General features: G+C 45.0%; 1 protein-coding gene across 1 annotated transcript in view; it reads left to right on the top strand.

Moving 5' to 3' along the window:
- Window positions 1-13,109, top strand: part of SYNE2 (spectrin repeat containing nuclear envelope protein 2) — a 209,653-nt gene that overhangs the window by 173,593 nt on the left and 22,951 nt on the right. The window contains exons 100-101 of the mRNA XM_068397626.1: window positions 698-856; window positions 1,873-2,039. Of these exons, the coding sequence (XP_068253727.1) occupies window positions 698-856; window positions 1,873-2,039 (326 nt within the window). The remainder of the gene's footprint in view (window positions 1-697; window positions 857-1,872; window positions 2,040-13,109) is intronic.

The following is a 13,109-nucleotide window of genomic DNA, read 5'->3' as shown; positions in this document are numbered from 1 at the left end:
GACCCTGCTGCTTTCTGATATGTTGGAGCAGTGATATTGGCTTTGCTGGTTCAGGCAGCATCAGACCTTAATTTACCTGTCTAAACAATTTGTTTATCCGTCCTGGCAAATGTAATTTTGAGGAAAAAAATCCATGGTTTTCAATAAAAAGGATAGATTCTTGGTGCTGATTTTTTTAGAAGTTCTCCAAGAACTGATGAGCAAATGGAAAGAAAAGAGGGAGGTTTTTATAAAGAGAAAATAATGCAGTCTGTAGTTGCAAATTTTCTGTTACAGTTGACGAAAAATAAGAACTTACCTAGGTGTTATTTCTCTTGTGTTATATATGAGACCGTAGTAAGCAGTATTTAGTAATTATATTTTTTATATTCCTTCTTTGTTTGGCATTTTCAGGTTTCCACTGAGTATTATTTAAATTGTTATATAAGCTCATTATTTATAAAGCTGTCACTCAGTTTAGTTCTTCTGAGGGAGGGAATCTGATGTTTACTAGTCAACTTTTGGCCCTGCTATCCAAAATAAGATATAATAACAATCTGCTTGCTGGCTTTGACAGGAAAGCTAGAGACATTTAATAACTGCTCCTGCAAAATGGAATATGATCAAATGCAGACTAGAAATTAGAGGGCTAATAATTGCTGGTTTCCTTCCTGACAAAGATGTTGCCAGCACTTAATGTGTACGTTCTTATCCATAGGTGTCTCTGCGTAAGCAGGAGATCGAGGACAGGCTCAATGCCTGGATTGTGTTCAATGAGAAGAATAAGGAGCTGTGCTCCTGGCTGGTACAAATGGAAAGCAAAGTGTTGCAGACTGCGGATGTTAGCATTGAAGACATGATAGACAAATTGCAGAAGGTAAGTAGTAACACCACTTTTCTTCAATTGCAGTCTGATAGCTCATTACAGAGACACCATTCCTCATTTCTTCCTTGCCTCTCAGAAGCGATACGTGATATAAAACCAGCACGTACAGGCTTCTGTCAGAAGATGAGCTTTTCTAGCCTCAACTCTTATCTTCTTCATATTCAGACTCTGAGCATAATGCAAAACAGAACTGCCACCTGGCTGCATTTAGGCATGGAGTGTGATGTATGTGAGTTGCAATGGAGGGGTGTGGGTTGTTAAGGTTGCTGGGCACACATGCACATACAGCACTGCTCAGAGCTGTCCCTGCTGGGCATCGGTGTCCTAGGAGCATCTCACTGCTCTCACCACCTCCACCCATGCCAGGGGTTATGAAACTGGTAGTCAGAGGGCAAAGAAAAGATTGAAGGACAAGGCAGGTCTTATGCCAGGCAAACAAGAAGTTGCCACAACCGACAATAAAACCTAGTACTGTCCCTTCTCCTTGGTAGTCAAAGCAGTTAGTGCTTTCTAATACTTTTGTATTGGCTTGATTTTAAACAGGACCATTATTTTGCTGCAGTGTTCCTCCTCATGGCTTAAAGGTCTCGATATCTAATCCCAGATCTCCTCTAGATAATACCAGCAAAATAAAGCCATCCTAGACTTGAATTTGGGTTCTTTTGAGGTAGCTTGATTGAAAAATTATGTTAAATCAGGAAAGCAGAGACAGAATTAGAACATTAAACTGCTATTTTTAGGAGTACTTACTCCAGGCACTGGCAAGGCTTTAAGCTGCTTATTTTTTCCTGGTGGCTTCATTGTGAGAGTGCTTTTCCATTGAGGGTTTTTTTTGTTTTGCTTTAAGTGAGAGAGTTCTACATGCTAATGTAGAAACCTCAACCATTGCAAGCGAAACCTGACTTCACATCACACATGTGGGAAAAGAAACACATGATTTTGGTGTGGTTTTGTTGGTTTTGTTTGGTTTGCCCAGGAATTAAGCAATGTTTGTGTGTATTTATCAGGATTGCATGGAAGAAATAAACCTCTTCAGTGAAAATAAGCTTCACTTGAAACAAATGGGCGATCAGCTAATCAAGGCTAGCAACAAGAGCCGAGTTGCAGAAATAGATGATAAACTCAACAAAATCAATGATCGTTGGCAGCATCTCTTTGATGTCATTGGAGCACGGTAAGAAAAAGATTTTCAATGTTTTATATGAGATAAAAGTCAGAGGCTAGTGTCCATGACCGTCAGAAACAGACTGATATGGCTTTTCAGTTCTGTTGAAATTAATTATTGAGAGTTAAATTAAACTGAAGTTAATGCTTTTTCTTTCTGACTTGTTGCTGTATGTGACACCAAATGTCTTAATTTATCTAATGGTAGAGGGCAGGGTGTAAGAATTCATATAAAATATAATTTTAATCATGGGAGCTATGTAAAAGGAAGAGTCCAAGCAATTTCTCTGTTGTGTGTGTTGAATTGCAACTTAATTTTAAGGCAGTATGGTAGTTCATTTGGGCTCTTCAGGAGAGCCTCCTGTTTTAAGACAAGCCTCTATTTCACCCTATATCTGAATGCACAGAATTTGGGAATAGATTCCTGGCCTATCTCTGTAGACAGTCAGTTTTATATAATGATAATGTTCCTTTTTTGCATTCAAAAGTGATGAAATTTCATTTAATATTAGTGCTATTTCTTTACTCAGTCTGTTTCCTAAAAACAACTGGAAGACTATACCACAAGTTTGGTTTTTAAATTCGGGATCTTCTGCATGCTGGTGAAATTAAAAATACTATCAGTTGAAACTTAAACAAAAACCTGCATAGTCTAGGCAATGCCCTCTTCTTAAAGGATTAAACATCTTCATTATACTTGACAGAGTTAAGAACATCATGATCATTTTAGTATTAACCTTACTGAGGTGATCCCATTTCACTATTATCTCTTGAGTTTCTGCCACAACTTGGGAGGAGGATGCTGGGCTGGTCTCACCGCCTACCTGAGTTTATTAGTAATCCAGAAATAATAAGGCTAACACCAAGTTAGTATTGGTCTAAACTTCTCTCCCAAGGTTTTGTTTTGCCTGTAACTCCCCTCTCTGGGCTTGCAGAAGCTCTCTTGCTCAGTTAACATTTGGGACAGATAAGCTGGGTGGTTGTGCTGTGACAATGTAGTGCTGAGTGTGTTGGATCTTAACCAGGAATGAGATCTGAATTAATCATGACGCATGAGCAGCGAATGATTAAGCAGAATCTGCTTTCTTAAGATCTAACACTTTGTAGATAATCTTGCAATGGTTTGTCTCAAGGTGTCTTTTTATTTGATCTGGTGTAGGAAAGAAAGCTTCACTTTTATAACAGTGCTTTTTCTGTTCTCATCTTATGGTAACATGCCACTTTGAAAACACTTTTATGATCACTTATGTTCTGCTGTGTGTTAGTTTTGAATTGTAGCAATTTTTAAATGCAGATTAAAATGTACTATTTTAAAACTGAGGTAAACATGACACATTTCTAGTAATATTTAGGAAAGCACGCTAAAGAACTGATGGGATATTTAGAGAGAGATCTGGCAGTCTTATTCAAGTAGTCTGTGACAACAGAGCACTTGTTTGTCTGCCTGGGATGTCTTAAATCTTTACCTTCAGACAAGTGTATGGTGGTGCTTTGGTACGTTAATGCGGATTTTCCTAGAGCATCAACGTAGCTCCCAGTATTGGATATCTAAGTGGATATTGCAGCTACTGGGGAGTTGGTGTGATGCTTCATGATTGTTCCTGTGTTCTAAATCCCAAAAGGTCTGGAACATGCCAGTTTCTACTTGTCATTTCCACCAACTTTGTGCTCAGGACCAGGGTTGTAAACTGGAAGGACCTGAAAAAATGTGGTTTAAAGCAGCTCCCTCAGTGGTCCAAGGTTATATCAGGCAGCTCAATGGGCTCTGCTGGTCCTCTTGGACTTAATGCTAGCAGAGATTCAGTGTATTGCAACATTTTACATCATGGGTGTAGCACATCTCCTCCCTCATCTAACTCACCTTACCTGGGCTTGGCTCACAGCTTGGCTGTTATCGGTTGCTCAGCGATAAGTAATACGAGGCTAGACACCCACAATAGAATCTGAGTGTGGTCCTAAGGATTTATTTTGTCCCGTTCACAACTGTGTGCCTTTCCGTTTCAAGGTCACTGCTATGGTGGTGGCTTGCTGCTGAGATTTGAATTCTGAAGGAATTAAATTAGACTTCAGTTGACTGAAATTTCCACCTCACCCACAGGTATGCTTTGGGGCACTAAAGAGGAGGCTCCTCATGTGCTTTTGGGTAGCCTCTCTTAAGCTCAGGCGATGGAGAGGAGGCAGTGGTTCTACCAATCACAGTGTGACCCAAGTTGGGCCTCTTCATGGGGGAGCAGAGCAGAGCCTTGGGCTAGAGGCAAGATGACCTGTGAGCGTGGGTTGTGATGCCCTGTGATGACAGGCTGTCTCCTTCCTTTTCAGTTTGCTTTTGCAAAACTTTTTAAAAAATACCATATTTAAGCTGTGCTGAAAGAGCACATGAAAACAGTGGTGGCAAAATTCATGTTGGCCCTGTTGCATGAAGCCGTCACAATCCAGACATCCTCACAGGATCTCAAATGTCCACCATCACCAGTTGCATTCAATGGATAGGGTGGTTGGCTCCAGGGAGGTTGGAGCCTGTAGGGTATGGTACGGGGGCTGTGCACCCACTGCTGCCCGGTGGAAGAGAGACTGCTGCACTGCACAACTGCTGCCGTGGCAGCATACCTGGGTGAAACACGTTTTATTGGGCACTACTTCATTTCTTGGGGAAGATAAAAGGGATGGAGAAAATACTTCAGGGCAGAACTGCCAGAGGGCCTTAGAGGATTTAGTGGTAGAGGTAGGAGAGTGCTGCCTGAAGGGAAATGATGAATTTCCATGGTGGCAGGGAGGCAATGTTGTCTTGCTCCTGAAAAAGCTACTTGTAGGAACTTATTTTCACAGCACCTCTGTGAAATGAGGAGGTGGTTTTGCTCCTGGCTTTTCAGATCGGTAGCTGTGGCAAGTAAATTGAAGTGAAAATTTTCTGAGTTTTCGGGTGACGAATCTGCGACCACTTGAAACTTTTTTTTGATAAATATTACGACTTCAGCACTTTCTGTTAAACACATAACCAGCTGCCTTTATTCACACTCATGGGTGCACCACAGCCTACTGCACTGCTTCCCTGGCCTCCAGTGGCCAACTGTCACAGGGGCAAGGACCAAATCTCACTCTCTCTTCATGGCAGGATAAGACTTGGGCAGCAGGTAAACTACAGAGCCATGCACTGAGTAGGAGGAGAAAATGTACATTGAATAGCTGTGTGTCGGAAGCCAATCCTCCATTCTGGGCGCTGAATCTTTCTAGTAGACAAGCACTTTATGATCCTGTGGTTAAAGAGTACAAAATAAACTGTATCCACAAAGGAGTCTAATGGAGATTTATAGCCAGTTTCAGCTTCTGTGGTTTCTAATGTCTCCATGGCCGAGCCTGCAACCTGAGTAACATTTTATCTTTTCTGTAGTGTAGTGTATGGCTGTGTGATACCAGCATGAAACGAAACCAGTCTTGAGCCAATGTATCAATACAGGGCATTCCTCCTGGTAGCTTATTTCACCTTTTTAAACCAATAAACCTCCTGGGACAGATGGGCAAATTAGGTGAGCTCTCCATTTAGTCCTTTAAGTGATTCTCTTAGTTCATGGTGACAAGCTCAGATCTGCCATATGGCTGCACTTGCAGGATTTAACACTTCGTTATGTGCCTGTGCGCGCCTTGTGTGGTGACAAAAGCTTTGCTGCATGTGTTGCAGCCAGAGGGTGGCTTGGTGCAAATTTGAGAAGTCTCAAAATGTTAATTCTCATGGGATAAAGTAACCATCAAGACATTAGCATGCCTGGAAAGGAGAACAAATGAATTTCTGTTTGGCTCAGAAGATGCTCTTACCAGGGGAGGTTCTTGTGCTGAAGTCTCTGTTGATAGAGGGGGAATACAAACATACTAACAGGCAGAAAGGGAGTGTTGTGCTGACTGTAAAAAAGGACACAGAAAATCTCTCACTTTTGTTCTCTCATCACCAGCCTCGTTGCAGCACTCTACCAGAAGAAACCGCTGCATGCCTGCACATACACCTGAGTGAAGGTCTGGAACAGTAGGATTGCACAGGGTGCACGTGGGTGATAGTGAAAAACCCATAGAGTGGGATTTGCATCCCCAGCATGCTCTGGAGCAGCACTCCCCAGCCCTTGGTGTCCTTCCCTGGCCCATCTGCCACTGATACGAACTCCACGCTTTGCATCCCAGCCCAGCGGGGTAGTGTTTGCCTTCTGTGCTGCTGTTTGCATAGCACCTGCTGGCAGACTGGAGGAGCACCCATGTGTCACGGGAGGGTGTCTGTGCTGGCTGGCATTGTGCAAAGTGTTTGGATGGTGCTTGAGCCTTCACTAAAGCCACCAGCTTCATCACGGGCTGCGTCTGGCAGTTTTGGGTCTGCAGACCAGCAAACGTTGCATTTCTGTACCTCTGGGCATCCTGCAGCTCTTCCCACTGCTGCTAAGCTGTGGAAGGGGGATGCCATTTCTCAGCTGCTCTGGCTGTGGGCACGTTGTGATGTGTTTTCTTACTTGGTGGGTCTGGTCTGTGTTTTCAGCCTTGTGGAGAAAGGCAGTTTTTGTGTATGTGGCAGGAATGGATTCAAATGACTGTGACCTTTAATGCGTGCATGAAAATATAGGTAAGCTAGCAAGGCCAGACGTGCCTTGTCGTTCTTTTAAACGTGAATCCTTGGCAACTAGGTCTTTTCCTTGTGTTTGCAAGCTGACAGCCCTCATTGCAGGGTTGAGGAATCTTAAACTGCAACAACGAAAGTCAGCCCCTTCCTTCCCACATCGAACTTGGGAGATTCGAGGTGTTTTCAGCTGGTTTCCTGCATACTCCGGCTGAAATTCCCAAGTACCCTGCAACTGCTCAGGTTTCAGTAAAATAGGAGGGAGTTGAAGCTTTCCCGTGACACCACCTTGGGCTGTGCAGGGGCTCCATGGAGGTTTTATTGGGAAGCTCTGGTCAGCCACCGGTCTGTGCTTCCCCTTCCTCCCTGCACCCTCGCTGTGGCTGGGCTGCCCTGATAGCTGCTCCAGTGGCAGCGGGCTCCAGCTTGGTAGATGTGGGGAGGCAGTGAGTTCATGCCGCCTTTCAGCTGGTCTCTTGTTTATTTTCCACCACATTGCTTACCCTTTGGCAGGGCAGACCGTCAGGCACCACGTATTGGTGTGCTGTCCTACCCTGTCGCAGCTGTGGCCGGGCAGCCCGTAGTCGGTGTGGGTACGCTCCAAGTTCAAAGGTCTTTTTAAATAGCTGCAGATCAGTATCGCATGGCAAGGGAAGCAAAGTGTGCTGCAGTGAGGCCCCTGGGTAAACGATACAGCCATGTTCAGCAGAATTATACTGGTTTGTGGCAGTACCACTGTAAAATCTCATTCTTGTAATTATTTTGTTGCAAAAAAAAAAAAATCTGGACAGTTGAAATCTCACTCACAAAGTGCCTGCTTTCTTTCCCTGCTCTCTGGGCTCCCTTTCCTTTAGGGATTATGCTTGTCTTTGGTGCAAAAGCTGTGACAGAATTCATTATCGTATCAGGCAGGATGGTTGGGCTTATTTTGGTTATGCAATGTGTGCTGGGGTGTGCCGGGAGCAGGGGGGAGCTGATCCATGTCTTCTGCGTGCTGTCGCCATTCCTGGTGTCTGCCTGTCAAGCTGGGAGGGTAGTTTCCCTGTTTTCTCAGCCCTACCATTTCAAATGGATTTTTGAACCTCCCTGGGCTGTGCTCAGGTTAAGCTGTGAAGGTGACTGGGTGTGATTTACCTGTGCAAACGTCTGAAGCCCTCTCATGGGGTGCAGTGTCTTCCCAGGCACTTTTTGTCCTGCCGTGTATTGAATGTGAGCGCTTGGCAAGCCAAAACAGGTCTGTGGAAGATTACCTGAACACTGAAAAACCTTTTATTTCAAAATCATTCCTTGCATTTTTGGTGGGATTATCATAACTTCTTTTTTTTTTTTTTCTTATATTGGCTGCATGGGGAGTGACTTTTAATCCAAGGTTCCCCGACTTCCACCGTTTTTTCCCACCCCGTGATCTCTGGCAGTCATAACACACAGCAATCGTGACAGCGTGTTTTTCCACAAACTAATGATATCATAAATGAAGATTAAGGGTTATTTTGTCCTCCAGCGTAACAGGCTACTTGCACTGGAGGCCTTCTGCCTGCACTGGAAGGTTAAAGAGAGGACAGGTTAGTGTGTGGGAGATTTAATTCGTACTTAAATACCTGGGCTATAATGGTAAAGGCAAGAAAGAAGAATGCAGGGGAAGTAAGGATACATCTGTGTGTGTGGTGCCTGTGCGTTTTCTCGTTTTTTTGGGTTCGCTTCAAATTGACTCTGCTGCAAATCATCCGGGTCTGAGGCTCCAATCCCTCTTTTGCACAAGAAATGAGCACCGCATCTACCTTTTTCGGTGCCGAAGCCTCCAGCCTGCAACCTTTTTGTTGCCAGCAGCCGCTCAGCGTGTGCTTCTTGGCGTGCTAATGCTCTTGTGTCAGAATAAAGCTCTCGTGGTTTTGTTCTGAGGAGGGATGCGGCCGTTTGCCAGGTAAAATACCAACCCAAAACGTAGGGGTTAAAACTGGGGAGAGCTACAGTGTCTCCCCAGCTTGGGGGGTCGGGGAGGAGGACGGGCGAGCCTCCCCCCTATGCGGGATGCTAAAGCGGCGAATAAATAGGGCATCTGTGGAGGAGGGGTTTCCTCCTGCATGCCTGCCGTGGTTGCACAGACGATCCCCCTTGCAGCTTGGGATTTGCAAGCTGAGGAATGGTTTTTTCATGCGAACCGTAAGTGCCATGTTGGTTAGCGGCGGCGGGTTGGGCGGCGGTGGGTTTGGTTGGAGCAGGCATGGCTGGCGCAGAGGGACCGGCCGGCCTTGGGCGGCGGCGAGGAAGGGCACCGCTGCGCCAGCGGCTCCCTGCCGCTCGCCTGGGACACGAGTGGATGAGTGGGAGATGCGGTGCGTTAGCAGGAGGAATAGCGCTGAGGGGCCTCTCAAAATCAGCTGTGTTCGGGGGTTTTGCATCCAAGAGGGTGGCGATCTGTGACAACAACCCTTTGGACCTGCTGGCAGGGTAACGCGAGAAAAGCCGCCTCCGGCGCACCGCCCTTTGCTCCGCTCATAGTGTGAACGCAACCCATGGGCATGGGGCTGCCTGTCACTGTACCGGGGCCGGGCGCTGGACGGAGAGACGTCCTTGTGTTTTATACGAAGGCCTAAAATTTGCCTTTGACATCACCTCTCCAAATCAGGTCTTTTGTCCCTCACATGGTTAAGCTCGCCCTGCAACTTACTGAACAAAGGTTTCCTGGGTTGTGCATCTCATTTGCCTTACCGGGTTGTAAACAATCCTGTCAGCTGGCAGGGCAATTTCAGCTCCTCTTCCGTTAAAAAGAAATGTATGTAGTATCTTTTTCTGCTGACATTTGTGCTTGTGAAGGAGAATTTGGAATATACATCAGGACGTTTTTCATTCCTTCAGACACTAAAATTTGAACATTACTCGTTACCCTATTTGAGCTTCCCTGTACCTTTTCCTGCAGCATTTTGACAGCTAATGCAGTGCAATTGGCAGGCATTTTGCAATTCTTTATGTTTGTGTGAATACATTTCAGTCAACCTGGAAGTGCCTTCTGCTAGATACTTCCTGAGTAGTTAACTACAAAATATTCTGTGTGTTTGTGGGGCTATGCAATGATTCATCCTGAAACAGCTTAATACATTTCTCTTGTAACCCAATGTTGGCAAGTTCATTGAGGATATTAAGACCCAAATCCAATCTCGAGTCAGGTCAGTTAGTCCTTCTGTTCCCTTTTGCTGCCAGCTTTTAGTTATACTCTACAGTTTTGTTATTTTTCTGCCACTTCTGTTTTGGTGTAAAGATTAAGACAGAAACTGGCTTTGTTTGGCTTATCCCAGGCATCTTACGCATGCGTCTAAGCGCTGTTTTGAATCAGGTTATCTTTTTTACTGGGCCCATTGCAAAGTACAAGAGATGTTTGAGTTTGAGGGGGGGGGGCATAGGTTAGTGGTGATATTTGTTGGATATTTTTCTTTTAATTATTACCAGTTTTTGCTTCTGGGGCCCCATTGAATGGTGGACAGTGAGTTCTCATTGGGAAGTGAACTATGGATAGGTAGGCCTTTATTCGGTGAGCTGTAAGTTCTGCCTGTTTGACCAAATAACTTGAGAATTACACTTTGTAGAGGAAGAATTCAATCAACAGTGGTGGTAGCGTCTTCCACCCTCTGGGTAACTGAGAGGAGCTCGTTTCCTCTGCTGCACTTGAACTTTTATTGCTGTTAACTCACTGTGTGTTGGGTGATCTGTCACCTGGATGTGGGGGGAGCTTTTGCCCCCAGGCTTAGTGGCTTGCACTGTGCACCCCCACCCAGCTCTCAAGAGGTCTGTCTTTCTGAACAAATAGTCCCTTCAGGATGCATCTCAAAAGAATTCATGAGGTTTCTTTCATGCAAAGAGCAGATAATTTGCAAGAATACTTGCAGTAGTACAGAAAGGCATCTGAGAATGGTTGTTGCAAATTTAAGACTTTTTTTTGGGTGTAATTAGTCTATTTTACATTTTTCTTTGAGCTGTAGCCAGAGAAATGGCAGTTCCCTGTGACTTCTGTGCAAGCTGAGGCTGCTCAAGGAAGATGCTCAAATTTTTCATCATTTAACCTGTTGTTGCAGTGTAGAACCCTACCCTTTACCTTGGGCTCTGTGTCTCCTGACTGCCATAAGAGCAGGTCAGCCAATGTGAACACCTGGAGAAGGCTGCCTTCCTGTTTACACACTGCACTAGTGTGAACTTCTGTTACGTTTTTATTATTCTCTGGCTGCTTAGCTCGAGTTTGAGATCAATGACTTAGAGCATTAAGTGTGGTTAAATGACTGACAAATGCCATATTCTACCCAGAATATGTAACAAATTAAATTACTTAATTACAATGGTGTGTCTGTAATGGCAATTTCTAGAAAGTAAATACAAGCTTGCAGTACCACAGAGATGCTGTCTTTGAGACTGTTGCTTCTAGTAACACTAGTAGATAAAGACCCACATATTTCTGGTAATGCCCATAACTTGAATTTTAAAGTGATTTCTAAGCCAAAATAATATTCTTGGTTGGTTTTTTTTTTGTGTGCAAAAAAAAACACTTGGATTCTAAAACTATTACTTTTTAAATTCATTGAATGTGGTGTCAGTTATAAAGACATTTATTTATAATCTAATATCCCTTGGTTTTGCTTTGGACTTCCTTGGCTGTGTTCACCTGTTATCCAATATGCAGACTGAAGAGAGATGTCTTGCAACCCATGAATTTTTCTGTAACGCAGTTTCAGGGTAGGGTACAGGTGGATACAGAGAGAGAAGGGAGTACAGGGAAGCAGAGATGATACTGAGCAGCACAGTAAGCTGTGGTCTCAGCAGGTCAGCTGTGGCATCAGATGTTCCCAACATGTGCATCCCTCGCAAGTCGACAGAGAGACATTTCCAAAGCACTAGTGGGGAACATCATAGAATATGCAGAGAACAAATTGGCACTGGATACAGTTGGGGGCAGTCCAGCGATGGAGCCTTGCTTTCCTCCCAACTGGCCTGAAGTCATGGAGAGTTAACAATGCAACAGCATAGATGTTTGACTCTGACTCTTCCTCAGGCTTGGTTCTTCTAGTGGTTCTTCCCTTTGGTGCTCACCACAGAGCCTATATCGTCCCACCTCTCCAGAGAGAAGGGTTCCTCAAGTCACCTGTCTTCGGTGGGCCACATGCCCTGGGGAGCCACAGACCCTGCTGAGCATCGTAACCAACTGGATCCAAATTGACTGGTGGGACAGAAGCAGGGAATAGGGCGAAGGAAGAATTAAGTCTCCTGGGTAAACTACTGGCAGCCCATGATAGCACAAGAAAATGCTGTACAGTTACCAGAGTATGACATGTTCATTGAATACCACTTAATAGAAGCAGAACCAGGAACAGGAAGATTTACATAGCAGCTGTTTCCTTGGGAGCCAGATGCCGTCTGCATACAGGGTTGAACCTGGGAGCAGAGCTCTGAAAAGAGCTTGTTAAGGAAAGCGAGACCAGCTAAATGCTTTTGTCATCGGCTGGCTTCCTCTCCATCAGCTGCAGCAGTGGGAAGCACTGTCAGTGTAAAGGGGCAGAGGCAGCTGCTTTGCACTTTACACCAGTATCAGTGGCTTTGTGGGTGCAAGGCAGGAATAAGGTGGGCCATGGACTTGGGCCAAATCCTTCAGGCTGGCTTGCAGGGTTGCATCAACCAGACAAGATTAATTTTATGTTTTGGAGAGTGCAGAGTTGCTAAATACATGCCAGGAGTCCTAGTGTAGGATTGTGCTCTTCTCACACTCTTTGTAAAACAACTGAAAGTACTGCCTGGTCCTTTTGGGTCAAGAGGTAGGGGAAGGTGCTTCCCATGCTGCTAATCCATATGAGACCCCAGATTTGCTGGCCTTACTCTGTATCTTCACAATAACGAATAAGACTGAACAAATCCAGCAGGATCATTCCCACATCTCCTCCATAAGTGCTTTATCTTAAGTGTCTAGCTGACGTACGTATCCTCTTTGATTACCTTAAGGTTGCTAATAAGATCAGTTGTTGCTTACAGAGTGGCATATTCATTATGGATTAGCTGTCCTGCATATCTTCTGTCATCGTATCGTATGCTGCCACAGGCAATGGCAAAAGCCACTCGGTCACAGGCAGTTTGGAGCCCTCTCCTCTAAAGCTTGCTAGGACGGTGTGGCAGCAGGCGGGACAGTGGGCCAGGAAACTACTCATTTTTCTTGCAAGGAGGGGCAGGTCCTTTGCATGAAGCTGGCATCCAGGTACACTGTCAGGGCATTTCTGTCTTGATGTAATCTGTCTCTGCCTGCACTGGATGAGATAACATCCCCCCCACCCTGCCCCAGTCCTAACTTGCACAATGCCGGTGTTGCCAAGTACATTAGGGTTCATCTCAGACCCCTCAACAGTCCCCTGCATTTTGGGACATGCAGTGATCCCCTTGTACAAGCTGCCCTTGCAGTCCCAGCTGCTGGTTTTGTTTAGCTGGTGACAGCTCCCAGTTGTGGAGGCTGATGAATGGGAA

This window comes from Nyctibius grandis, chromosome 4, assembly GCF_013368605.1.
Source record: "Nyctibius grandis isolate bNycGra1 chromosome 4, bNycGra1.pri, whole genome shotgun sequence".
Classification (NCBI taxonomy): domain Eukaryota; kingdom Metazoa; phylum Chordata; class Aves; order Nyctibiiformes; family Nyctibiidae; genus Nyctibius; species Nyctibius grandis.
The sequence above is the reverse complement of the archived record's forward strand: the minus strand, read 5'-3'. Positions and strand labels throughout refer to the sequence as shown.